Below are 27,851 nucleotides of genomic sequence, written 5' to 3' on the forward strand. Positions count from 1 at the left end.
AATGCAGTTAGCAACTATTTTCTCTTTTCTGTCTCTTGGAAAAGTGTGGATGTTTTCTGTTCATTCCCATGTGCATTTCCGTGTAAGCTGTAGTATAAACACTCTATCCACAGCTCAGGTATAGTATACCTTGGGCAACCTAGAGCAACTTAACTTTACATCATCACTTTTGTCATATTCATGCTTTTCTCTTTAAGTCATGTTATTGTTACCTAGCCTGTCTGTTCTAGATAAGTACAGCTGGACATTTATCATCCAGAATTATCTTCCTTGATTATTATGACTTCTTCAACTCATCCACTCCATCCTAGGGGGGAACCAATTAAACCAAAAACAAATTAAACAAACTAAAACTGGCATCTCTTCAGAATCCCAGCTTGTGCCTTAATTTCATTCTCAACGTGGATTATCTTTGCTCTTTCCACATTTCCTTTCAGATAGTGACAACACAGGTTTGCATATTAAAAGACAGTAGTAAACTTCACCAAAATTCTCTATCTTCTTCTCTTAGATTTTTAAGTATTTAAGATCTCATGTTTATTCTTCAACACAAAACTATCTACCACACTACCTCTTCCCCAAGGCCAAATTCATCATTATTTTTGCAGAGAAGGCAAACTGTGATAGTGTTTATTACACACAGCACGTGATCTGGAGGCCAAAGTTTCTTTGATTAACTTTTTTTTTTATTAAAGTGAAATTTTCATAACATAACATTGACCATTTTAAAGTGAAAAATTCAGTGAACTTGATACAATTTCTGTTCACATATTAATAAACATAGAAAGGCTGTAAATGCCTCTCCAATAATATGGAAATCCCCACTGGAAATAAAAATAGTACTAATGGGAAAGTTTAAAAGAAAATAAGAAAGAAACGAATCATCATATGAGGAAACATAGTTATGTTCCAATAATACGTTTTTACAGTAATTACTGAGGAATTGCTGAAAACTGCAAACACTAATAATAAAAAATAATAAACATGTTTTGCATTCCAAAATTTTAATACCTCTTCAATAAGTTTGGTTACACTTTTTCTATTCATTACCAGACCTTTTTTTGATTGGTAGTATTTTAAAAAGAGAAAGCTTTCTTATAAGAGCAGTTTTCCTATAATTTCACATTATACAAGAACCTAGTTGTCAGAAATGTGGCAGACATATTCTTTGGGCTATTTAAAAGATGCAGTTGCTGCTTTTTCATGACGCTTTTGATCACAATGATGACTATATTGATAAACAAAATAATAAAATAGCTCTGATTGCAGTAAAGATAATTTTTCATTTCTTCATTTAGCTATTTAGAAATATATTTTGTCCTCCCCCTGTGTCTGATATACTGCTAGAATTGGAGGAATAAATTATGGAAAGACACCATGTCTACTCCAGTGGCACTTATTAAGGACAAAAACAACTCTGGTATAGCCAAAAATTAAGATCTTCTTGAAACACCAAGGATCTGTGGCTAATCCCAGGTAAACACCAAATCAGTGGTAAAATCAAAATTCAAGTTCAGCTGCCCTGACTCCATTTCTAGGGTTCTATTAACTAGAACATCATACTGGCCTACCAGTAAAGTTGATAATTGCAAAAATCACAGCCTCTCCAGCCTGTTGCTCAGCCAAGATTCAAAGTTGGCAGGGCTTTCTTGATGTTTTTAGCACTTATTTTGACCTTAATATCTCTATTTTCTGTTTTGTTTTATGCCCTCCTTAATATCTTACATACTTCTCTCTGCTCCTCCACACCAACATCCCATCATTGTATTCACAGTTTCTTCTCACAAATACTGTATGAGAGTACACTACAGAGTTGGTCGTAAATGATTGATACGTGAATCCATACACAATTGTGAGATGAGTTTTCCTCCATAACTGTGCTTCTGATTTGAAACCTGTTAAAATAAAATAGAATGAGGTAATTAGAATAAACCTAACGAATACTGTCTACTGTCTACACAATGCTGAAATAAATTGGTAAGGATATTGGTGGAGAGAGTTTCTGAAGCGTCTATATTATTGGAAAAGGAAACTTGAATTTAGACTATATTGGTTCTCAAATGGTAACAGAATAGACTTCATTATTAAGGCAGAAAAATGACTCAAATTATTTTCTATGAAATACTACAAGGTGCATAAAATTAAATAAAGCTTCTGACAAAGAAGAAAAACTATGTAACATTCTGTAGAAAGTTCTTTATTTATCTTTCAACCTCTGACTAGAAGTCTATTTACCAAAAAAGCAGTAAGTATAGTTTAACAATTATTGGGTGTATATAGTGAGTACACCAGATTGAATTGTTAATGCTAAAGGAGAGGTAAGTTACTGCCACCAAGGAGTAGTAATATACCCAAATATTAATTTGGGCCTACTCTTGTGATTTTAGAAAGACTCCTCTAGTCAAATGTTTAAAAGAACAAAAGAAAATTCGAGACAAACAAGTGCCATAGAAAAGTAGGAGATATATTTTATCAAGATTTATGTTAATAAATTCACTGATCTTGGGCTAGTGAAAATGAAAGAGTTAAGTGGTGTTAAAATCAAAATATGATCATATTCAGCAGTTTGTACCATTCACACCCAATGGTGCCTACCGGAAGCAAATGAAAAGCTACTGCGTAAACTTCAAATTAATTTTATAAACATTTAAGATATAATGTTAAACACGCTATCAAAAATCATCGGGGATATAAGAAAACAAGTCAACACAAATAAAAAAAGGAGAAAAAATATAATAGAAACAGACACACATGAGTATAAGACTTTGGAATTATCAAACATAGATGTTAAAGCAACTATACTCAGTATATTGTAGGATTTAAAAGGCAATATTGAGAATGTTGGAAGAAAGTCAGGAATTATAAATAGTGACAGGGTGGATTTGAGAAAGAACCAAGTTGAAATTATAGAACTGAAAAATTTACTAAACAAAATTAAAAACTTAGAAAACTGGGGCCAGTCTGGTGGCACAGTGGTTAAGTTCGCACCTTCCGCTTTGGAGGCCCGGGGTTCACTGGTTCCCATCCCGGGTGTGGACATGGCACTGCTTGGCAAGCCATACTGTGGTAGGCGTCCCACATAGAAAGTAGAGGAAGATGGGTACGGATATTAGCTCAGGGCCAGTCTTCCTCAGCAAAAAAAGGAGGATTGACAGCAGATGTTAGCTCAGGGCTAATCTTCCTCAAAAAAAAAAAACAAAAAGCAACTTAGAAAACCAATAGTGTTTTCAAGTGTTGGTGAAGATGGGGAGAAATGGCAATTTTCATAGTTTTTTCTTCTTGTGGGAATGTAAATAGTTCTATTTGGAAAGCAGAATGACAATTTCTTTTTCTTTTTTTTTTTTTTGAGGAAGATTAGCCCTGAGCTAATTGCTGCCAGTCCTCCTCTTTTTGCTGAGAAAGCCTGGCCCTGAGCTAACATCTGCACCCATCTTCCTCTACTTTCTGTGTGGGATGCCTACCACAGCATGGCATGCCAAGCGGTGCCATGTCCCACCTGGGATCCCAACCTGCAAACCCCGGGCCACCAAGAAGTGGAACATGTGCACTTAACCACTGCGCCACAGGCCAGCCCCAGACAATTTCTAAAAAAATACATGAAGATGTTTATAAACTTTGATGCAGCAACTGCACTTTGAGTTAGGTGTTGTAGAAAAATTCTTGGACATGTACTCAAGAAGGCCTATATAAAGGTATGCACTATAACATTATTTAAAAGGTCAATGAATTGCTAACAACCTAATTGCCACCAGTAAGGCAATGGATGAATAAATTGGTGGTCTGTTTGTATAATGGAATACCATTGAATAAGTGGATGTTGAGTGACTGAAACAAATTGTACAAGATTATGTAAGGGTGCTAATATATATTTAAATTTAAAACAAGTGGAAAATACCATGGTTTACAGACAATACGTAGATAGGTAGCAAAGTGTCAAAATCTAGATAAAATTGATATTCACCAATTTCAGTATAGAAGTAACTTCTGGAAAGAAATAGAGAGAAAAGGTGGTATCAACTGCATCTGCCACGTTGTATTTATTTAAGAGAAAAGAAGATGACGTGAATATGTCCCAATGTGTCCAAATGTCAACATAAGTTGTTAAATCGAGATGGTAGGTATAGAGTGTTGACAACGTTGGTCTCTGCATTTGCCTATTTATTAGCACAGTCATAAAAACATACAAACAAACTATTAAAACAATGATAAAAAAACATAATGGAAGTTTTTATAGCAGGTTAGCCACAGATTAGAAAAAATTAATGAACTAGAAGACCGATGAGAGTGAATACCTAGATTACAGCAAAAAGAGAAAAAAGCAAATGAGACATATAGGATATGAGAATGAGTCTATAATGCGTGTAACTGGAATCCCAGAAGAAGAGAAGAAAGACATCGAGGAAGCAACATTTGGAGCAAGCATAGCTGAGAATTTTCCAAAGCTGAAAAAAGACATCAGATTTCAATCATCTATTACCTTCAAACAGCTGATCTTTCAAAAAAACAATAAAAAAGAGAAAAAAATAATAGCATCTTTGAATGGCTGAAAGAAAAATAATACAAATCTCTAATTTTATACTTGAAAATATTTTTTAGAAAAGTTGAAATAAAGACAGTGTTAGACAAACAGAAAACTTAACCCTAAAACTTCAAATCTAAAGGAAATAGTAAAGAATAGTCTTCAAATTTAAGTAAATGATTCAAAATGGAAAGTAGGAGAGGCAGAAAGGAATAAGAAAATGAAAATCATAAATATGTGGGGAAATCTAGATTAAGTGACTGCGTAAATCTATACATCTAGTGTTTTCTAGGGCTATATGTTTTTCAATCTAAGAGACCATAAACTGTTGATGTACCATTTATTTAATCTAATACTGTGAAATAAACTCATCCAAGATAAAAATTTAATAGAAAACAAAGGACTATTTTAGTGCAAGAATAAATAAAAAATAAAACTGCCAAACAGAAAAGTATTAAAATACACAAAAGTAATAGCATGCCAATCAGGGACGTAGTAAAGAGAGTACAGGAATATTCTAAGATTTTATACTGCCCAGGAAGAACGTAAAAAGGCCAATTAATATTAGACTTTGATGGTGAAGAAGTCATGCAATCTCTGGAGTAACTACCAAAAAGTTAGTAAGAGTAAATTCCAAATTGATATAAAAATTACAGACTAATAGAAAGTACTAAATCAGTCTAAAATAAGGAAAGAAAAAGAAAAAGTAACACTGAATAGACCATACACTGTAAGATTTAATAATTCTAAATCTATCTGTGCCTGATAATGTGGCTCCAACACATCAAATAAAATGTTTACAGAATTCTAAGTAGAATACAATGGAAAATTTTAATACAATTCTCTCAGTATGAGAAGAAGCAGACAAAAATCAGGGAATTGCCATCACAATGAATATGTTTTCTGATTATAATGGAATAAGGCTGAAACCTAAAGTAAAGAGATAACTAGAAACACACATATACTTATAAATTAAGAATTACATTTTTAAGTAACTCATGAGTCAAAGAAAAACTCATAATGGAAATTAGGAAGTATTTTGAACTGAATGACAATGAAAATACATTAAAATGATAGCCTTAAATGCACATAGTTGAGAAAAAGAAAGGGTAAACTGTGTGTGTCTAGCATCCATACAAGAAGTTAGAGAGAGAACAGCAAATTCAACACAAAGAAATTGGATGGAAGGAAGTAATAAAGACGAGAACCGAAACTAATGAGAGAAAGGAAAAAAAGGCACAGAGGGAAAACAGAGAGAGCAACAACAAGCCAAAAGTTTTTTCTTTGAAAAGACTAATTAAATTGGAAAACTACAACTACTGAGATTGAAAGAAGAAAAAGAAGAAAGAAATAGAGGTGCACACACACATGAATAATAGAAACTTCAAAGGAGAATATAATTTCATATTCTGCAGATATTAAAAAAAATAATGAATGACAATTGCAGTAAGGAGGACCTCAGCACTTTGTACTGGTTAATTTTATGTGTAAACTTTATTGGCCACAGCCAGATAAAATTATTTCCGAGTGGGCCGTTTGAATCAGTGGACTCAGTAAAGAGGATGGCCCTCCTTAACGTGGGTGGGCATCAACCAATCCACGGAGGGCCTACACAGAACAAAAAGGGAGAAGAAAGAGAAATTTGTTTCTTTTTCTGCTTCACTGCCTGAGCAGAGACTTTTCATCTCGTCTCATCTTCTCCTTCCCTGGCACTGGGAGTTACACCATCGGCTCCCTGGTTCTCAGTTCTTCATACTTGGACTAAATTACACCACAGGCTTTCCTGGGTCTCCAACTTGCAGACAGCAGACTGTGGGACTTCTCAGTCTCCATAATCATGTAAGCCAGTTCCTCATAATAATTCTCCATATATAAATTATTCCTCATCATGTGTGTATTAGTCAGGGTTAGAATTGAGAAGCTTGTTTCTCTGGAAACACAATGAGGAAGACTTTATAACCATGCAAATGTGCAATATGTTTTAAAAACTTTATAAAACATGAAATGTACTTGCTTTTAAAATTAACGATAATAGCATGTATCACACACTGTGTATAAGACACTATGCTAAGTGTTTTTATCTCCTTTATCTCAAAATACTAAGAGGTGGGTACTATTTTTTTTCTCATTTACAGATGAAGAAAGAGGGGCTCGGGTGCCTTAAGCAACTTATCCAATTTTACACAGTGAGTGGGCCAAACATTAACTCAAGCTGAGAACTGACTTCAAAACCTATGCTCTTAACCACAGTTTAACACTGAATGACAGTGATTGTTCCTTACTGGACAACTTCAAACAAACGCCCTTCTGGTAGGAAAGCTGAGGGAACTCTTGTGTTGATAGCTTTAGATGGCCACTTAGCCCTTTTGACTATAACGTCCTCCTCTATGTTCTTGTTTCCTTTTTTCCTGGCTCAGTCTTTCTCTCTCTCCATCACTCTGTGTCTTTGTCTCTCTCTTTCTTTACATGGTCAACAAATCACCTTCTTAACTTCTTAGCATGCTCTCACCTCTCTGAGAAAGAAAGAAAGAAAGCTTTGTTTTTCCAGATACTTACAAGTTAGAAGAGAATATTGAGCCATCCTCCCAGAGCCATGGGCCTTCCTTCTGATGGCGAGAAAGTCCTATCCAAAATGAATTATCAGGTTGGGAAGACACTTGCCTTGCTATAAATTCCTGTAGGGAAGCATAAATACAAATACCCGTCAAGGAGAGAGACGTAGAGATAGAGACGATAGAGATAGAGAGACAAAGACAGAAGAGACAGAGAGACTCTTACAGACATTGAGAAAAAGACAATAGATTAAATCACCTTGATGAAGGATGCATGCATACACTGGCTTAAACCGAGAGAAAAGTGCTGATTCTTGAATGCCATTGAGTGTTGCAAAAGGCATGTTTCATTTCTTGAGTCATTATTGTTTAATTTTTCAATAAAGGATAGATCCCTAATGTCAAATTGTGCTGTCTCCATTCAGCTATCTGACAAAATCCAAGGATGACAGAGTCCCTAGACAATTTCCATAGATGACAGAGCACTATCTTAGCCTCAAACTGTAAATAAAAATTTACACAACCTTAGTTAAACACTTCTCCGAGTTAGATAACAACTTAAAAATAATTTAGTACCACTGCATGTTTTATGAATAAGTAATCTGAGGTTTAATGATGATATTTGAATTGTTAACAAATATAGCATGATACAGTAGCAATTATAGCAAAGTCTAAAAACCAGAAAGACTTCCAGCCTCATTCTCTTTCTTTGCCATGCATCTACTTCCATTAATTTTCAGATGAACTACAACTATTGGGTAAGATGTGACAGAAACGAAAAAAACTGAGACTAGTAAAAGTAAGTGGAGAAGTTATAGATTGTTTTAGTTTATAGTATAGGATGTTTCCTGACTATTAACCACTTATCATAGCCTATCTGAGTTCTATCCTTCATTAATGATGGATTGTAAGTTCCGCTTTTTCTGTAGAATTTTCTCTGTCAACAGAGATCTCTCTGAATTCTTATCACATTTGTTGCCAATATCAGATATTTAACTTTTAATAGCTGTTGATTGTTTCTTTTTTTCTTACAAATTACATGAGCATTGCAATAGCAAGTTTAATTTTTTAACTTCTTTGCCTTTCCCAGTATTTTGCAAGGAGTAAAGGATTTATAAATGCATATTACAATTGCTGCTACTTTTCTTGATAATTATGATAAGGGGGATAATTTTCCATTTTAGCCCACCAAATTTAAAAAGTGAACTCCAAACCCATAAAAATGAGTAGTGGCCTGATTATTATAGTCGTGCAAACTTGAGAGCATTTGAAAAGATTTGTTTTAAGGTGAAATGTGCTTATTTTTTAAATTAATTAATTAAAAATAGCATAAATTATATGCTTTACCTGCTTAATGCATGCTATTATAATTATGGAGAATATTAAAGACTTCCTCTTAGGGAAAATTATCATTACATAGAAACTACTTCTGTTTTTCCGCTCGGTATAGACCACAGATAATTATAATTGAAATTGGCACTTACTAATTCTTTTGAGCTGTCTATCTTCAGGAGTGTAGAGCCCAGTTGAGAGCACTGCCTTTTACTTCTAACCCATGAATCTAATGATGTACTAAACAGATAACAGCTATTCTCATGCATGATCCAGTTAGGGGGACAAGAGCTGACAAGGACTCCTGGAAATAAAAGATAAGCACAATGAGGTTCATATGATAAAAATTCACTCTTTCAGTGCAAGCACCATTCAGCCTGAGGACACTTCATAAATAATCAATGAATTGCAAATAATATACTTTATTTTCAATTCAAATAATAGGGATGTTATTTTACAGAAGAGACAACATTAAAATCCCCCCTTCATTTAAAATTTAAAAATTGAGAACTATAAACAGCATTTTAGACAGTCAACTCTCCTTTCCTTCTTGACATGTCTTCCATTCCTTCAAATTCATCCCAGAATTCCCTTTATCAATGATAACTCTTAAAAAGAATCAACTTCAAGTTAATCATTGAAGAATACAGTAATTTCATATTAACGTTTTTTACAAGTGTGAGATCCATTTCAGAATGCAACTCTCCAAGTGAGAAAAGTAGAAGAGCAATTATTCACATTACATAGTATCTCTGTTTTGTATTATTAGCTACTTGATACAAATAGTGATGAGGTATGGGTCCAAAGATAGAAAATTGAAGTCAAAATATTGTCATAGTCAGTTATAATGCAATTGAAAATAAAGGTCAAGTGTATATAAAATCATAATGAAATTGTGTGATTAAAGAAAAACAAGTTTAACCAGACTTTTCAGGAATATATCTGTTAGGTCTATCTCTTTTGCATATGTTTAATTTAGCCTCAATTCTTAGCACCATTTTTCCTTCTTTCCTTTTTCTCTCTTTCTTCCTTTCTGATGTCCTGTTTCTTATTCTAATTATATCACTTAAAAATGTCAGTTCCCTAAAGGGAGAGAGCATTTCTCTCCTTCACATTAAATTATACAATCTCCTATAGGCTTAAACGCATAGCCAGTTATAAACTAGTCACTGATTTGAAGAAAACAAAAACAAAAACAAAAATGACTTAGAACTGTTCAGCCAAGTACATGGGGTATTTACAATATCACTTTACTGTTTACATGATGGGGCGTATTGTACTGAGATAATACTACCTGTCTGCCTGCCTTCCTTGAATGCATAATCACCGCATTTAAAATACTGTCTTCATTCCCTCTGTTCCAGGCCTTAGTAACAAGAATTAACCCTCCTGAATCAAGGGTTCTGTTAATCCTTTAACTCTTCCCTTGCCTTTGGTTGTGAGAGTCTTGATGGGAGCCATACTCTCTTCTAAAGATGATTGTGTAGATTGACTGCAGCTCTCTTTATTTCTCGATGGAAAGTTGTCGTTCTTCAATGGGTTGCTCCCTGAATTGGATCTCCAAATAGCTTCATATACCAACAACAATAATAATGACAAGGAAAAAAAAGTCACTCTACTATGTTTGAAAATTAAAATCCCAAAACTCATATTTTTCCTGGAGTATAAAGGGATACATTGTTGATTAACGATAAATAGAAAATACATTGCTGATGGAGAGGTAAAGATAGAAATAGATAGATAGATAGATAGATAGATAGATAAACGGAAAGATTAGATGACAGATAGATTAGATGGATGGAAAGAAAGAAATAACTACTACAAAGGATGTGTAGTACAAAGAGAAAAATGATATAGAGAAGAAAGATTTTGAGGGAAAAAATAAGAGGCAAATGGAATACAGTCCGTTGGAGCCAAGATGGATTTGAAATAGTAATAAAACTATATTTCTTCTATTTGAAAATGGGAGCTTCTTCAGAACCTTCCCAGCATCTATAACAAATATATACTCAATAAACATTTGACTAATTAAGGAATCTAATGGAGGCTCTCTAAAGGCACAATAATACTTTATTGACAATAAAATGCATGAGATTTAAAATCTAACATTTATTCATCCATCACAAAATATCTACTTAACACTTAGTAAGAGCCTCAGGTAATTCTTGGTATATCCAAAGGAGATTAGATTAAAGATTAGATAGAAAACAATTTCCTTAAATCATGAGACTCATAAAAATAGCTTGTAGTCTCTTTAGAGACTTTATTTCAGTAGGAAGATAAGTACTATATTGTACTTCCTTTTTCAGCTCCACTGGTTTCCTTCCATTAATTTATCCTGGGACTTCCACAGCTTTGAAACCAGCTATTCAAGGAGGGTAGTAGACCATATAGTTAAGAGTATGAGTTTTTTAGATAATTCACCTGAATTTCTAATCATGATCCCACCACTGACTGCTTTATGACCCTGGAAAAACAAAATAAACTCTCATTCTGTCACCTCCCTTATAAATAAAATGAGAATTAGTAGTACCAATTCAATAGGGTTAATATACAGATTAAATTTTATTATGCATATCAAGCTTTTAAAGAGTGCCTGGAACATTATAAATGCTTATGAAATATCTGTTGTTAACCTCCTCCACCAATACTCACCCATAGTACCCAGGACCACAGCTATCACCAGTATTACTAAACACAGGATTCCCAAAGTCACTGCAATGGGACACCAACGAGGAGATGCAGCACAAGTTCCTGAGGAGCCAGAGGGAGCAGAAATTAAATGAAGAAATAGAATGATGGATCGAAAATCACTTTAATTCTACAGTTCATCAAAACCTGGCAAATTCTAGGGGCTGGCTCCATGGCCGAGTTGTTAAGTTCATGCGCTCTTCTTCAGTGGCCCAGGGTTTCACCCATTCAGATCCTGGGTGCAGACATGGCACCGCTCATCAAGCCATGCTGAGGCGGCATGTCACATAGCACAACCAGAAGGACCTATAGCTAGAATATACAACTATGTACTGGGGGGCTTCAGGGGGAAGAAGAAGAAGATAAAAAAAGAAGATTGGTAACAGATGTTAGCTCAGGAACCAATCTTCAAAAAAAAAAAAATCTGGCAAATTCTAAATTTAATCACTGATACCCAGATACTCTAGTCATCTAGGATTAGTCTGGATTTTTCTCCACTTTAGCATACCTCTTAGGGTTCTGCAATTGTAATTTGGGCACAGTGTCTTGTTATTTATGCAGTCCTGATTTAAGTTTCACACTGATGTCCATGGGTCTTGACACTACCAGGATCCTTGAAATCCCACTTATTATTAGAAAAGGCAGTTTAATGCAGGGGAAATAGCATTGGTTACTAAAAACAACCTTCCCTTTTCACTCATTTGTTGACTTAGGCAAATTACTTCCTTTATTTTTTCATTTCTCTTTGTGGAAAATTGGAGTAACAATACTTCAAAAGATATTATTGTGGGTATTAAATGAGCTAACACACGTAAAAATCACCTAGTTTAGAGACAACGAGCACATTACAGGTAACTCACTGTCCACACATATGCATAAACTCACAGTTGCCTCCCTACCTCTTGCATCATCCAATTTTTTCACTCTTCCTCAACAGATTGCCCAAGGGAAAAATTGCGTTAAGCGGTGAAAGGAAAATAATTGTGCAATGTGATTTTACCAGAAAGCAGAAGAGAGCAAATTCTGATGTCAAAACCTGTAAATAATCTCTCTGTTGATAACAGGGAATTCGTTTTATGCTAACATCACCACAGCAAGAACATAGCTCTACCTTTGACTGAGAGTAAGCAGTGCAAGCATTTCAGAAAATTGTCAAATAGGAGAATGGGAGGAGACTAAATGACTCATTCTATGAAGAGAGAGATCTTTTAATGCCCTTCTCCATATTTCACTCCTTTTATATTTTGTTTAAGACTCATGTCTTCCTAATTGACTTGCTTTTGTTTAAAAAAAAAATCCAAATTAATCTCTTACCACAAAAATCATATCAGATTCAGGATTCTAAACTCTATGACTTCTGACTTCCTTTCGGCCTTTACCACAAAATCATGTTTGGTTTTTTTCCCTCACCTGCCTTGCATCCTTTCATTCTTTGCTCCAATATCCTGATGTTGTTCATATACACTTCTTTAAGTTTCCTTGACCTCCATTCTACAATTCACTACTCTCTATCAAAAGGAACAAGTCACTCCCATTGACATTCTTTCATCTTTACATTTCATCACACTTATTACCAGCTCCTTCCTGCTGAAGTGCCTATTTCTATAGAATATAGAAATTGTATTTTCTGCCATCATAATAGTTAATGTAAATACTAATAATTAATTAATCATTGAATGGTTGCATGAGAAAAGTTTTAGTGTATATTCAAATTATCTTCAGTGATTTCTGAAAACCTTTCAAAACATATTAATAAAATCCCTACAATCACATCTCTCAAATTTTCTCCCCATATGGGTTTTAGTTGATGAAAATGAGAATTTTGAAGGCAGAAAGAAAAAATACCTTTCTCTGAGACCACAGGCCTCCTGGTGATGTCTCGAGAGCTGAAGTCTAACTGAGTATATCCATCTTCATCCAAATTTTCTAACCCAGAATGGTATTCCATTGTTCTACTGAGTTCCTGAATTGACATAGCGTTTGAGAACTCTCTCCTCTCTTCTCCTAACATAACTGCCTGTGGACAAAAGAGAATCTATGAGTCAAATCATGTGGGACAGTTATTTACTGAGCTTTAACAAGTTGAGCTTAAGTCGTCCAACCAGATATCCAAAAGCAGGAAATGAAAACTATGCTGTGGTAATTTCCCATTTGTATTTTTAGATCCTGTTTCTGATGCTAATGACTCAAGAAAATCATAAGGCAGTACAATAGATAAATCTTCATTTCAGACCAAATATAAGAAAAATGAAGAGATTAATGTCTTATGCTGCTTTCATTATTCTCTCACAACTGAATTTGATATTATTAATTGACTTGACCTGTGTAAACTATTAAACAATTTTGGAACCTTGAGCTCACCAGTACTTCACTATAACTATCCATTCATTCATTTATTCATGTACTTGCTTATTCAGTAAACATTTATAGAATGCCCATCTTTTCAATTGGCAGGAGCTGGGGATACAAGGATAAACGATACCTGTGGAGAAGCTCATTGTTTAACAGAGGACACCTACAGATAGGTATATAAAGGATGCCATAAGGAGGTACACTGTTGTAACAACAGAGAGAGGAAACAAATCTCTTCAGGATTTGTCAGAGATTAATAACACAAAGTGGTAAATTATTTTTTGAACAATTACTATGAGCTAAGTACTACTTATTGCACATGTTTTCTCATTCAATCTCAGTTTTCCAACAAGTCAGTGTGGGGGGTATTATTATTCTTATTTTCAAATCAAGAAAATGAGACATAGAAATTTTAGTCTCTTGCACAGTTTTAAGAAGCTAATAAAAATATTGAAGCCAGGAACCAAACCAAAGTCTACTCTTGCTGCAAAACTCATGGTCTTTTCTGTTATTCTGCACTGCCTCCTTCACCATTACATACACTTATGTTGCAAGTAGCTGGTTATGGAAAATTCTCCAACTGAAATATTATGCTAAATGTTTGATTTTTTTTTCCTCTCTTCCAATTTCCACAATAATGTCCAAATTAATGCAATGTGGAAAAGGCTTCTCACTGCTGGAAACTAGAGAGGTATCCAACCCATTTATAAGACTTTGAAGCAGAAGAATGAAGGAGACTTCTGTTGTCAAAGATAAACAAAGCCAGACACTCATTAAAGCCGTGAGAACAGATTTCATTCAGTAATACTATTACAGTAGAGAAGAGAGCCCAGCATGAACTGAACTCAACTTCCCCAAAACAAAAGACTGGAGACTTTTTAAAGGCTGGGCTGTTCTAGGAGAAAGGCACAGAGTGGTATTAAGAGAGGGTTAATCCATGTGACTAGGCTGTCTGGATTTGTTAATTGGTGCTTATCCAGAAGGGAGACGAACTTCTTCTTTTTCTTTTTGCTGAGGAAGATCTGCCCTGAGCTAACATCTGTTGCCAATCTTCCTCCTTTTTTCTTTTCTATGAGCCGCTGCCACAGTATGGCCACTAACAGATGAGTAGTGTAGGTCCAAACCTGGGATCCGAACCTGGGCCACACAAGTGGAGTGTGCCAAACTTAACCACTAGGCCACCGAAGCCAGCCCAACTTCTACTTTTATGAGAGGAGGCAGTAGTTCATGTTGAAGCAAGGTGGCCTCCACTGAAGCTAGGCTGTTATCCTCCTACAGAGACTAAGAGTGTAAAAGTCTCTAACTCCCTGAATGGCTGCATTTCAAAGAGATGGCTCTCAGGTCCTCAAAGAAACAGTTTTGGATAGTAGATTTACATCTCAAGGGGGTAGAGAAAGGATCTATAATTGCAAGCTTCCTAAAGTAACTGCTCTAAGAGGGGATCCAGGGACCTGCTTATCTGTCTATCACCAAGTTTTGACTAGAACAAACAGTAAATTCTCCTAGAAGCATTGAGCTTTCTCAGGTAGGCATTTTAAGAGGAGCTGGGGTCATCCTAGGAACTTGGCCTTAAGCTGCAAGAAACCATGCTAGAATTTGTCAAGTGTCTTAGTGCAGAGGTTTGGATGAAGTTGTTATATGCTGAGAATTCTGGAGTTCTCACCAACAACATATGCAAGTGTAAGAGAGTTCAGCGGAAAATAAATGAGTTTCTATTTCTTACCCAGGCCACCACAAAAGTTTTACTAAGGGGCCAGCCAGGTAGTGTAGTGGTTAAGTTCACGCACTCCACTTCAGTGGCCCAGGCTTCACCCGTTCAGATCCTGGTCGTGGACCCACGCATCGTTCATCAAGCCATGCTGTGGTGGCATCCCACATAGAACTAGAATGACCTACAACTACTATATACAACTATGTACTGTGGCTTTGGGGATTAAAAAAAAGGTGGAAGATTAGCTCAGGGCCACTCTTTCTCACCAAAAGAAAAAGTTTTACTGACTTTTTGTAGACACATTGCAAAGTAGTAATGTGGATCTAATCTCAACATCCATCAGTTGATCATCTTTCATTCTAGAATGCAGCCCTTGGAAAGCAGATGATAGTTGGAAAGCAGGGGATTTTTTCACAGAGTGAATAAATCGGCTCAAGGAAGAAGTCAGCCTACTAAATGCAACTAGAGAGTCATAATGAGGGAAGCACCTTCCAGGCAATAATAAAAGCCTGGCTTTTTACTGTCAATTCAGACCCTCAATGGGAGGATCTTTATGTAATAACTTTTAATTTTGACGACTACCTTCCTCTATTTAATTACAATCCTACAAAAAAATTGGCTAAGTTGTCAAAGAAATTTTTCAATAAATGTAAACTTTAGTCTTCTCTTTTTGTCTGAGACTAAAACAACTGAACAGCAATTACACAAATTATTGATAAACTAGGAAAAAAATCCCTCAGCATTTCAAGGGACAGGAAGAGGTTGAGGAGAAACAGTCTAAGTATTCACAGAAAAATACCCCTGCTTAAATTTTAATGTAAGAAACAGGTGAAAAACAAAATAATTTAACGTAAAAAAACCCAAAACCCCTGAAAACAACAATGAATTATCTAATTCATATTCTCCGTGAAATTTGACAAAAAATTGCATCCATCCAGCAAGTTTTTTCTTCAAAGGAAAATGAGGAACCTGACAAGAGCTCTTAGAAATGAAAAACACATTTTATAAACTAAAGCTACAATTAATTGAATCGAGTCGGATTGAATATTACATCAATAAAACAGTCAACAGAACTGCATTCAGAATAGCTGAATTAGAATTTGTCATGCTGTCATTTCTACAAATATTAAGCTGTTGTTAACAGTAGTGTTTGCTGTCAGAATTAAATCTCAAAAAATAATATCCTTCCCAAATAAATATCTATTTTAGTAGATGTACTAGAATGAGTGTTAGATCAGCAAAAAGAAACACAGGAGATTCTGAGGCATATATCCAATGTGACTTTTTGGAAAACTTTTACAAATAAATGAAAAAAGAGAAATAAATAAAGATACAAACTTATAGAAATAAATGAATAAGTTAATTTATTAGAAAACAAGATTATTAAAAATAAACTAAGTATTCACTTAAGAACCATTGTAGAAAAAACAACGTAAGTCTTCAGGATTCAACATTCTAAAGTACCTTCTCCACTGATGTTTACAAGTTTCAGAAAAAATCCCCAAATTTCACCTCCAATTTTAATGCTAACTAGAGGTTCTCCTCCCTTCATCCCTCACTCTCTTCTGTCCTTTCGCCATATGTCCATTAAACAATTAAATATCTACTGAACATTTGCTATCTTCTCAGAAGTCTAGATACAAAGAAGCATGAGGCCCAATCTCCATCCTAATTGGTTTCACGTTATATTTGGAGGATAAAGACAAAATTTTATTTAAATCGTTTATGCATTCCCCGGTTTGGGCAGACCACAAAAATTACTTAGCTTTATTCACAGCACTCCTCCCAGTGTTAGTTTTCTGCTTTCTACAAGTGAAGTAATTGAATGGAATCCTTTCTTAGAGTGCCTAAAAAAATTTTAAGGAAACCAAAGGCTCTCTTTATAATCAATAAATACCTCACAGTGAACATGTGCCCTTCACCATCTTTTCCCAATCTACCTTCTCTTTTCTGAATCTGTTTATGTTCCAGCTACCTACTGTTCCAGCAGTTTCCTGGTTTCAGTTTGCTGCATTGTTCACATTTCACGTAGAACCTCTACTATCCCAACCCAGCGTCTTTTCCTCTACTTTATTGGGGAAGGGGGGAGTGTATATAGGGTATGTAAACATCACTCTCACATGTCACTTGTATTTAAATCTTCCAGGTCTCCCCAAGGAAGAGATGATATGTATGTGGCACTTTCTTATTGTTAGATGCTTATAACCACGTTCGTCATTAATCTTTGAGTTCCTTGAGCAGTGATGTACCTAGCACATTCAACACCTGCAACAGTTCTTTCAGGGTGTTTTACTTCCCTCTCTTCTATATAAAAAAATAATTTTCATTAATAAACATGAAAAGGAATGAGTGGTAATAATGGCCATAAAATAAATATAGGTAGTGAATATTTTTTATTTAACTTGGTATAAAAAATCATACCAGTAAAAATAAAAATGTGCATATAAATGTGTGCATTAAAATAAAAATAAATGTTATCATACAAACTAATTTTTAATTATATAGATAAAGTCTTTTCAATTATATTGATGCATTTTTGGAAAGGGAGAAAGAATTTATACCTATATATAGGTATGTCACAGTAATAAATAACAATATTACAATTTTTGCTTTAGACCCTTACCTTCTCCAAATTTGTCAATGGTGTTATCAAAATTAATCTTTTTTACATGTTCATGTTGAGTAGTGTAACCAGACACATCAATTTGTCTTTGCTCATTATTGACTGAAGATCACTTTTTGCTCATTTTAATTCTGAAAAGTTTTTTTCACCGAAGCAACAGATGTGTAGATAGGAAAAAGATTTATACATAGGATATGTTTGGCAAAGATTTATAAAAATCCAATTTCACAATTACTCCAGAAATTGCAGTATTTCGCATGTCTTTATTTCTTCAGGATCAATTTTAGAAGCTTTCAAATGTCTCTGCAAGTTGAAAAGTTATATAAATACAAATGATAATTACAAATGGTCTCATAGAATGACAGTTGAAGTAGCTAAAGTTCTGTTTCTTTGACTTTATAATCACTGTGCAATGCTATCAATGTTTATTTTAAATCTACCCTTTAAACATAGAATATTCCATAATGAGTAATTGCAAATAATGCAAATTGAGTAAGTGGTATTCTGAGTGAACTTAACCAATTCCGGATCATTCCACTGTTCCAAAGCCACGTATGTCAGTATAACTGGGATTCTGTGAATTAACTTCCATGTAGAAAACAATGTTTACTGAAGCATGCTAACTTGAAGCATATACATACAAGAATATGTGTATATTTTTACATACATATACAGTCAATCCTCATTATTTGTGGATTCCAGAATTGCGAATTTGCCTACTTGCTAACATTTATTTGTAATCCTAAAATCAATACTCACAGCACTTTCCCGGTCATTCGCAGGCATGAGCAGAGCAGCAAAAAATCTAACTCATCCAACATGCACTATCCTTGATGAGTTTGACAGGCAACATTCTGCCTTCTTGTTCCAGCTTTCATACTGTAAATGAATGTCCTTTTCGTAGTCTATTTAGGGCCATATTTTTTTCATTTTTGCACTTTTTTGTTGGTTGTGTCACTGTTTAAAATGCCCTCAAGCATAGTACTAAAATGCTGTCTAATGTTCTTAAGTTCAAGAAGGCTGTGATGTGCTTTATGGAGAAAATACATGTGCTAGATAAGCTTTAATCAGACACAAGTTATAGTGCTGCTGGCTGTGAGTTCAATGTTAGTGAATCAGGAATACATACTAGCCAAGGTGTCTTTAAAGAGAAATATACATAAGACAAGTTTGTATATTGATCTATTGACAAAAAGTGTTGTGAGCTGACACTCACGGGAGCCTACCTTTATATTTCTCCTTGGAGCAATAGTTATTCAGTGTTCTCTGTGACTTCACAGAACATAACTACACAAATAACAAGAATTGACTGTGTAGATAGATAGTTTTAAAACTCAATAGTAAACACAATAATTGTTTAAAACTTTGGGCAACAAAAGATATTTTCAAGCAACATTTTATCACTGACATTTTTTAGTATTGCTGCTACATGGTGATATAAAAGCAGACTAACTTTTTAATAAATTTTATTACTTTTTAAATTCTCTACAGATAATTCACCACCCCATTATTGCCTTCTGAACTCTCTTGGCTATATCTTCTCTGGTCCATAAGGATCTAAATACTCTGGTGCATATCTTTCTAAATTCATTTCCTAATCATCTCCCTTCAGCGTCCATAGTCTTGAAACACTGACCTTCTTTTTTATCACAGAACACATCAATTTGTTGCCGTCTCAGAGACTTTGCATTTATACTTTGGGTGAAATTCTTTGTCTTGAGAACATTGCATGGTGGGATTTTTCTTTATAATCAGTTTTCATTCAAACATCACCCTCTCTGGGAGGTCTTCCCTGATTACTCAACATGAAGCAGAATATGACCAGGGTGACTGTCCATCGCTCTAGATCACATCATACAGCATTTTTTTTTCTTCAAAGCACTTCATACTATATGAGTATATCTCATTATCTCATCTGTTTATAATTAGACTCACCCCATCCACATGTTTGTAAGCTTCACAAGTTAAGAATCTTACTTGTCATGTTCATTGATATATCCCAAGAAGCTAGAGTAGCTTCGGATTCAGTGTAGGTTATCAATAAATATATGTTAGGTCAATGTATAAGTAAAATCACAAAAATAAATAAAGATTTTTTAAATTAATATATGTACAAAATATATAGGTACATTCATATATTATAGGCTAAAATTACCCAATTTTATTGTCTGATTCAGTTTATCAACTCCAAAAGGACAAGCATTCTCTGTCTATAGATGTCCTGTGTCCAATGTCTGGTACATGCCTCAGAAGTCTTGTCCACTGGGGAAAATAGACAAGAAAACAAGCAATGATACTTCTTAGTATAAGAACTAAACTATTGGTAATTCCAATTTCTAGTCCCAAATCACAACCAAGTTGTGTTTAAATTGGCTCTGGAGAGCAGGGGAAAACAAAGAATGATGGGTGTAATTTTCAAGTGGTGTTGTTTTTTGTGTGTGTATTTGTTTGTTTGCTTTAGGTTATGTGTGCCCTTGTCCCTCATTCTTCCACTCACAATGGCTCTTCTTTATTGTGTCTGGTTTTGTTCCTGTATGGTCATCCATGTTTTGGTCAAATACATTAACTATATTTTCTTTTTATTCCTGTGCCCATAAACTCAGCATCATCTTTAATAGGAAGCAAAATATAGCATAATGAGATGCAGGAAAGTCTCTAGACTGCCCCAGAATTGATGCAACCAGAGCATGTCTGATTTTACTTGTTTCATACATTGGAATTTCATACATAATTTCACCTGGAACAAAAGCAATTGAACCCACAAGATATTTGGAAGCTATTCACTGATATGTTCTGTTCTTTCTTTCTTTTCTTTTTTTTTTGGTGAGAAAGATTGGCCCTGAGCTAACATCTGTTGCCAATCTTCCTCTTTTTGCTTGAGGAAGATTATCCCTGAGCTAACACCTCTGCCAAATCTTCCTCTATTTTGTATGTTGGGCACCTCCACAGCGTGGCTTGATGAACAATGTATAGGGCCATGCCTAGGATCTGAACCTGTGAACCATGGGTTGCTGAAGCGGAGCAGGAGAACTTAATCACTATGCCACCAGGCTGGCTCCCCATTCATTTTTTAAGGAGGGGAATCAACGTGAGATAGGGCACTTAAATTGCATAGGGGAAAAAAATGTCCAAGTTCTTGGCAGAACTTCTAAATTCAAAGTCTGCATTCTATCTAATAAACGCGTATCATGTTGCCTTATTGCTCCTAATTCTGTTCACTGATTGAGTGACTTTAGATAGGTTGTTTGATTTTCACTGCTTCTTTCCTCACCATTGAAATGATGATGAATCTCAAACCACTCTCAGGATGCTTGGATGATGTAGAAGAAAGATACAGGATAACTAAAAAATGAAGACAGATTTCCTGTGGTATGAGATCTGAGCTAAGTTGGTATGAATTAATCAAAAAGATTTAGCAAAATCAGGCAGGAGTGAATAATGTGATGGTGCCATCTGCTGCTTTGCATTAGGAATTTCAAGGCAAGTTAGAGGAAGTTAATTCATCTGTGGGTAAAACTGAAGAATTTCTGTAGGCTGGACCTAGCTCACAATAAAAATGTGACTTTCACTCTACCTAAAGGCATTTATATTTCTTTATACCTAATAAATTGCGTTTGTTAGCAGTTATCTTCTGTTATGAGCAGCCGTTGGATTCCAGCAATGATTACCATGTATGTTTATTTAACTTCTAATTTTTAAGTTCTGTCACCATAATACAGTCTCCTGGCGGGCAGCAAACTTGTTGTTTGCCACTAATTCCCAGCATCTAGACTTGTGCTTGCATGTATTAAATGAATGAATAAATTGTATATATGTAGCTATTTTTAATTTAGTTGTTTATTTTCTTCCTCCACATTAGACTGTAAACACCATGAGAATAGACTCTGTATATTCATTGCTGTCTACCCTGTTAGCACTAGAGAAAGAAGGCATTCAAGAGAGAGTTGTTAAATGTATGAATGAACAAAAAAAAAAGTGAGAAAAATTTCTAATAAACATCTGTTGTCAAAGTAAATTAGAACAACTTGGAGGAAGCAAATATCCTGATATAATTACTTTGGTGTTTAAGTTACTGAAGTATATAATCAGGTATTTTAAAACTATATATTGGGCATCCCATGTCATTTCAAAAATGTTCAGTGCAACACACATGTTTAATAAGATGGGCATAATATTTAGAAAAAGTTGTTCATTCAATTTTGGGGGGGGTTCTTGAGGCTTGTTGCAGATAAATAAGACTTAGTGCTATGTAAGCTTATCTCAGAAAAGAGCTGAGCAAAGGCAGCTGATTTGATATTTATGAACATATTGAGGTAGATTCCTGCTGTCAGTCTTATAGGATGCTTTACTGAATTCAACTTATTTATATCACTATTGGATTGTTTATCCTCTAAGAGTAGAATTGTAAATTATCTTTCAGCTGTGCTCTTAATGGAGTGAAAGAACTAGGGAAGACGTGAAGCATGTGACTATTCATCGGTGTATAATATGGACCATCAGGATTAAATGTGTTCTAACCAAGGGCCATGTTAATAATTTTAAAAGCCATTTAGATTTTCTTATGGTCCAGGTACAAGTCAGATGGCTAATATTCTTACTCAGAATTCTGAGTTTCCCAACTGTACAAGTTCTTAGAACCACTTACTCCTCTCTAATTTTTTAAATTTGCTCCCAGGAAAGTAGTGGTCCATCAATTTTCTGGTTCATGGCATCTTGCACGGATTAATACCTGGCACACTGTGGGATGAGGATGAACGATCATGGAGGAGTGGAGGTTGAAAGGATTTGGGAAGTAAATGTCAGTGCAAAGGTACATTTGTAATTTTAAGGTATAAAGATCGGATATTTTAAATTTGCTCATTTTACTTGCTAAGATTTAAAAACTTGAACAATAGATTCAGGAAAGCATACATATTCTGCCCATGTTTCCAAACCAGTAGAGCCTGTCTGAAATACTCTAAGGCAATCCAGTATTTGAAATAATATTCACGTACTATTTCACTCAGAAATTATAGTCACTCATCTACCCCTATACTGACCCCAATGCCTTGCAGAGCCCTAATAGACTCAGAAAATCTCTATAAAGAAGAAACTGAAGAGATGCTGAACAATACTTTTTATAGTTAAGGAAACAAGTGCCAAATCAGGGTACATTTCACAGCACACTACTTCAACAACAAGAACAACAAAAAAGAAGAAATGTCTATAACCACAATTAAAACTAAGTTAAGAAGGTTTTTAAGTTATTTGCTCAATTTGCTGTAAGAGTTTAAGAACCTACTATCAAAACCAGAAACACTTGTAGGATCCTATAAAGACAGAAAGACAAAGAACTAATAGTATAAATAGCTAATATTTCTTGAACCAAATCCTAAGCGCCATGTGAAGTATTATATATACATTATCCCATGAGTCCTCAAATATGTGTATGAGCAAATAGATATGATATGAGGATCTATGAGCTACTAGTGTGATTTCTATCTTTCACTTAAGGAAGTCAGGGTACTAAGATGCTAAGTAACTTGACTTAGATAACAGAGAAAGTGATAGGCTAGGATTTGGACTCAGTCAAACTGAAAGTCCTTGTGCATTTCTTTAATGAGAAACAAACATGAAGTTATTCACATCAGGAGTCAGCAAAATTTCCTCAAAGGATGAAAGAGTAAATATTTTACACTTTGTGGATCACTTACATTCTATGCTGTATATTTTTTTAAGAATGTTTTAAAAAAGTGAAAACAGGCTTAGCGTTCAGGGCATACATAAACAAGCTACAGGCCAAAAGCTGTAGTTGTAACCCTGACTTAAACAATAACAGGAATAAGAACATTTATGTGGTTGAGATCAAGAAGGAATATATAAACTAAGAGAGAGAGAGAGAGTAACAGAATAAAACAAATTAAGACAATTGCCTCTGAATCTAAAGTTTAGGAACATAAGTCACTAATGTCTATGAGAATTGGAGACAGAAATAGTAAGGGTAACTGGACAATGACTCATAGGCACTGTCATCTTGGCTAAAAAAGATAGTTCTGTCATCAACGTTGAAATAGAAACTATACTAGACACAGAGGCAAGAAATTCATTTTCCATTCCTTAGACTAAAATTTTTTTTCCTTTAAAGATTGACACCTGAGCTAACAACTGTTGCCAATCTTTAATTTTTCTTCTTCTTCTTCTCTCCAAAGCCCCCCACTACATAGTTGTATATTCTAGTTGAAGGTCCTTCTGGCTGTGCTATGTGGGATGCCGCTGCAGCATGGCCTGATGATCGGTGCCAAGTCCACACGCAGGATCAGAACCAGCAAAACACTGGGCCACCGCAGTGGAGCACGCAAACTTGATCACTTGGCCATGGGGCCGGCCCCTTAGACTAGAATTTTTTTCCAGGACTCAATATGTCTCCATTCAGACATATCAGTAACTCCAAGAGAAAGGGAAACTTAAGTACAGATCTTCCCTGATTTACAGTGGGGTTACTTCCCTGTAACCGATCGTAAGTTGAAAATATCTTATGTAGAAAATGCATTTAATACACCTAGCCTACCAAAGATCATAACTTAGCCTAGCCTACCTTAAATGTGCTCTGAAAACTTATATTAGCCTATAGTTGGGCAAAATCATCTAACACAAAGCCTATTTTACAATAAGGTGCTGAATATCTCATGTAATTTACTGACTACTGTACTAAAAGAGAAACACTGAATGGTTGTATGGATACAGGATGGTTGTAAGTCTTTCGGTTGTTTACCCTCGTGATTGTGTGGCTGACTGGAAGTTGCAGCTTATTGACACTGCCCAGCCCCAGGAGAGAACATTGTACTACATATTGCTAGTCCAGGAAAAGATTAAGATTCCAAATTTAGACACGATTTCTACTGAATGTATATTGCTTTCACACCATCATAAAGTTGAAAAATCAAAAGTCAAACCATCGTAAGTTGGGGACTCTCTGTATCTAATTGCAAAGGTCTTCTCTTGGACTTTTTCTTAAAGCCAAGATGGAGTAACAAGGACTGGATTTACCCTCCAGCCTGACACAAACAAACAAACAGAAACAGATGAAATATATAAAGCAGCAGTTTTCAAAACACTGGATATGAAACAACAAAGAACAATGATCCGAGAGAGAGAAAACAAACAAGGTGAGCTCTATGATTGCCCAAGCTTACCATGTTTACGGAGTTTACAGGCCATACACAGGGAAGGGGAACTGAGAAGGATACTGAAAAACACCTGAACTGGGAAAGACAAAGGCAGTAAGAGTTCAGAGGAGAGAACAAAAGAGAGGAGAACTGCACAGAGAGAGAACCCAGAGATCTGTAGAGGATCCTCTGAGACTAATCAGCAGGGTACAGATCAGAGCATCAGTGTGAGGGAAGTACCTGAGGGGATGCGGAAAGAATCATTCAAAAGGAATAAAGGAAGTAATACCTAGTGTCCACATGAGGCAGAGACTGGTGCCCTTTCCCAACAGCAAGGCTGGAAAAGATCATAGTTCATGAAGCATCGGGTAGAATACTCAGAAAATCTTTCCTTCATTAATGGGAAATGATTAACCCCAGACTGAGAACTTCTTTGGTACTGGCTAACAATCATAAAAGCAATATCCAGGAGCATCACAGTGTTTCTATGTAATTTAAATATATCTCACAATCAAACTCGGGAATATTTACAGGAACACAAAAACATCTAGCATTGACCTGGGTAAAATTAATGATGCCTTGCTTTTATCAAAGATTAGCAGGCATGCAAAGAGTCAGGAAAACATAACCCTTGTGAGAATGGGGTTATGAGGAGAAAAATAACCAAAACCAACTCAGAGGTTAGAATTAGAAGGCATAGACATTAAAATAGTTAATATGTTCTTAATATACTCACATTCTTAAAAAGATACATAGAGACATGGAAGATACCCTTAAAAAAAAACAAAGGACACTTCTAGAGATGAAAACTACAAAATGTGAAATGAAAAACACGCTACATAATATTAATGATAGATTAGACAGTCGGCAGAAGGGATTAAAGGACTTGAAGATATGACAATAGAAACTATCAAAAATGAAACACTGAGAGAAAATAATTTTAAGAGGAGAGGAGGGAAGGAGAGTTGGAAGGGAGAAAAAGAGGCAGAAAAGAGAAAAAGGAAAGAAAAAAGCATTAGGGTGCTGTGGGATACCTTTTGGCAGCCTAATATACATGTAAACTGTAGGTTTCCAATTTAATTCTATTGGGGGCAGAAAATATACTTTTATGACTCTAATCTTCTAAATTTATTGAGATTTGTTGGTAAAGTTTTCATGTGTAAAGAAGAATGTGTAATCTGCTATTGTTGAGTGGAGGGCTCTAAAAATGTGCATCAGATAAAGGTGGTTGATAACTGGGTTCAAGTCTACTATACTCTTGCTGATTTTCTTTTTTTGTCTACTATCCTACCAATTATGGAAAGAGGAGTATCTAAGCCTCTGATTATAATTATAGTTTTGTCTGCTTCTCTTGCAGTTCCGTAAATTTTTGCTTCACATATTTTAAAGCTCTGATAATAGAGGCATAAATGTTATGGATTGTTATTCCTTCTTGATGAATTAACTCCTATATCATTATGAAATGAACTTCTTTATGTCTGTTAATAATATTTGCTCTCAATCTATTTGTCTGAAATTAATATGCCCACACTTGCTTTTCCCTAAGTGAAGTTAACATGGTGTATCTTTTTCAATCCTTTTACTTTTAACCTATTTTTCTGTCTTTATGCATAGAATGAGTTTCTTTCATGTTACATATAGTTGAGTCTTGCTATTTAACATAATTTGACAATTTCTATCATTTGTTAAGGTATTTAAACCATTTACATTTAATGCATCTTTGATATAATTAGATTTAAGCCTATCATTTTGATATGTTTCCAATTTCCCTCAACTCATCTCTGTTCCCTTTTCCTCTTTTCCTGCCTTCTTCTGTATGAATTAAATGTTGTTTAGTATCCCATTTTATCTCCCAATTTATTAGTTCTAAACCTCCCTTGATTATTAGCAATTCTCTTTGTTTTGTTACTTTAGCAGTTGTTTCAGGATTTATAATACACATCATATCTTATTGCAGACTACCTGGAAAATTTATAGCATTAAATGGCTATATTTGAAAAGAAGAAAGATCTTAAATCAACAAACTTAGCTTCCATCTTAAGAAACTAGAAAAACAAGAACAAATTAAAACATAACTAAGTAGAAGGAAAAAACAGTATCAATTGAAGCAGAAATTAATAAAATAGAAAACAAAAAGTATAGAAAATGATTAAACCCAGACTGAAACTTCTGAAACAAAGAACTTTTTCTAAACCAACAACCAAACTGATCAAAAAAAAAAAAGAGAAGACACAAATTAACAATGTTAGGAATGAGAGAAGTGACATCACTACAGGTTGTAGAGATATTAAAATGACAACAAGAAACTATAAAGAAAAATGTTAGGCCAAAAAATTAAGCCACTTAGATGAGATGGACAAATTCCTTGAAAGACACTAACTGCCAAAGCTCAGTCAAGAAGGGATCATTTGAATCACACTACATCTATTAAAGAATTTGTACTTAAAAATCTTACAACAAAGAAAACCTCATCCCCAGACAGCTTCAGTGGTCAATTGCCTCAAACATTTAATGAACGATAAAACCAATTCTACATAAAATCTTCCAGAAAATTGACATGGAGGAATACTTCTCTGAAACCTAAACCAGACAAAACCATTGCACAAAAAAGAAAATATCATATCAATATCCTTCATAAACATAGTTGCAAAAATTGTAAGCCAAATTTTAGCAGATCTAACCCACTGATAAACTAAAATGATAATACATCCCAAGAATCCAAAGTTGTTTTAACCTTCTATAATTATTCAATATAATTCATCATGTGACAAAACTAAAAAGAAAAAGAAAAGAAAAACTATATAATCATCTCAATAGATGTAGTAAAAGATTATACAAATCAATATTCATTCCTGATAAAACTGATAAAACATCTGAGAATTCTAGAAGTAAAAGAGAACTTCCTCATCTGATAAAGGGCATCCAT

The 27,851-nt window shown here is 34.8% G+C and overlaps 1 protein-coding gene across 6 annotated transcripts; it reads right to left on the minus strand.

Moving 5' to 3' along the window:
* Positions 1-664: 664 nt before the first annotated feature.
* On the minus strand, positions 665-13,211 carry CLEC7A (C-type lectin domain containing 7A). Of its 6 annotated transcripts, none has more exons than XM_014850927.3 (6): positions 12,940-13,201; positions 11,059-11,157; positions 9,834-9,971; positions 8,556-8,707; positions 7,076-7,194; positions 665-1,895 (listed from the first exon to the last, which is right to left on the minus strand). In XM_014850927.3, the coding sequence occupies exons 1-6, from the start codon at positions 13,103-13,105 to the stop codon at positions 1,769-1,771; spliced, it is 801 nt and encodes a 266-aa protein (XP_014706413.1). In that variant the 5' UTR covers positions 13,106-13,201; the 3' UTR covers positions 665-1,768. The 6 variants fall into 6 exon arrangements, with proteins under 6 accessions (XP_014706413.1, XP_014706415.1, XP_070350254.1 ...); XM_044756138.2 differs by lacking the exon at positions 665-1,895 and adding an exon at positions 4,845-6,449 and having other exon boundaries at positions 12,940-13,194; XM_014850929.3 differs by lacking the exon at positions 9,834-9,971 and having other exon boundaries at positions 12,940-13,211.
* Positions 13,212-27,851: the final 14,640 nt, after the last annotated feature.

This window comes from Equus asinus, chromosome 22 (assembly GCF_041296235.1).
Source record: "Equus asinus isolate D_3611 breed Donkey chromosome 22, EquAss-T2T_v2, whole genome shotgun sequence".
Taxonomy (NCBI): Eukaryota; Metazoa; Chordata; class Mammalia; order Perissodactyla; family Equidae; genus Equus; species Equus asinus.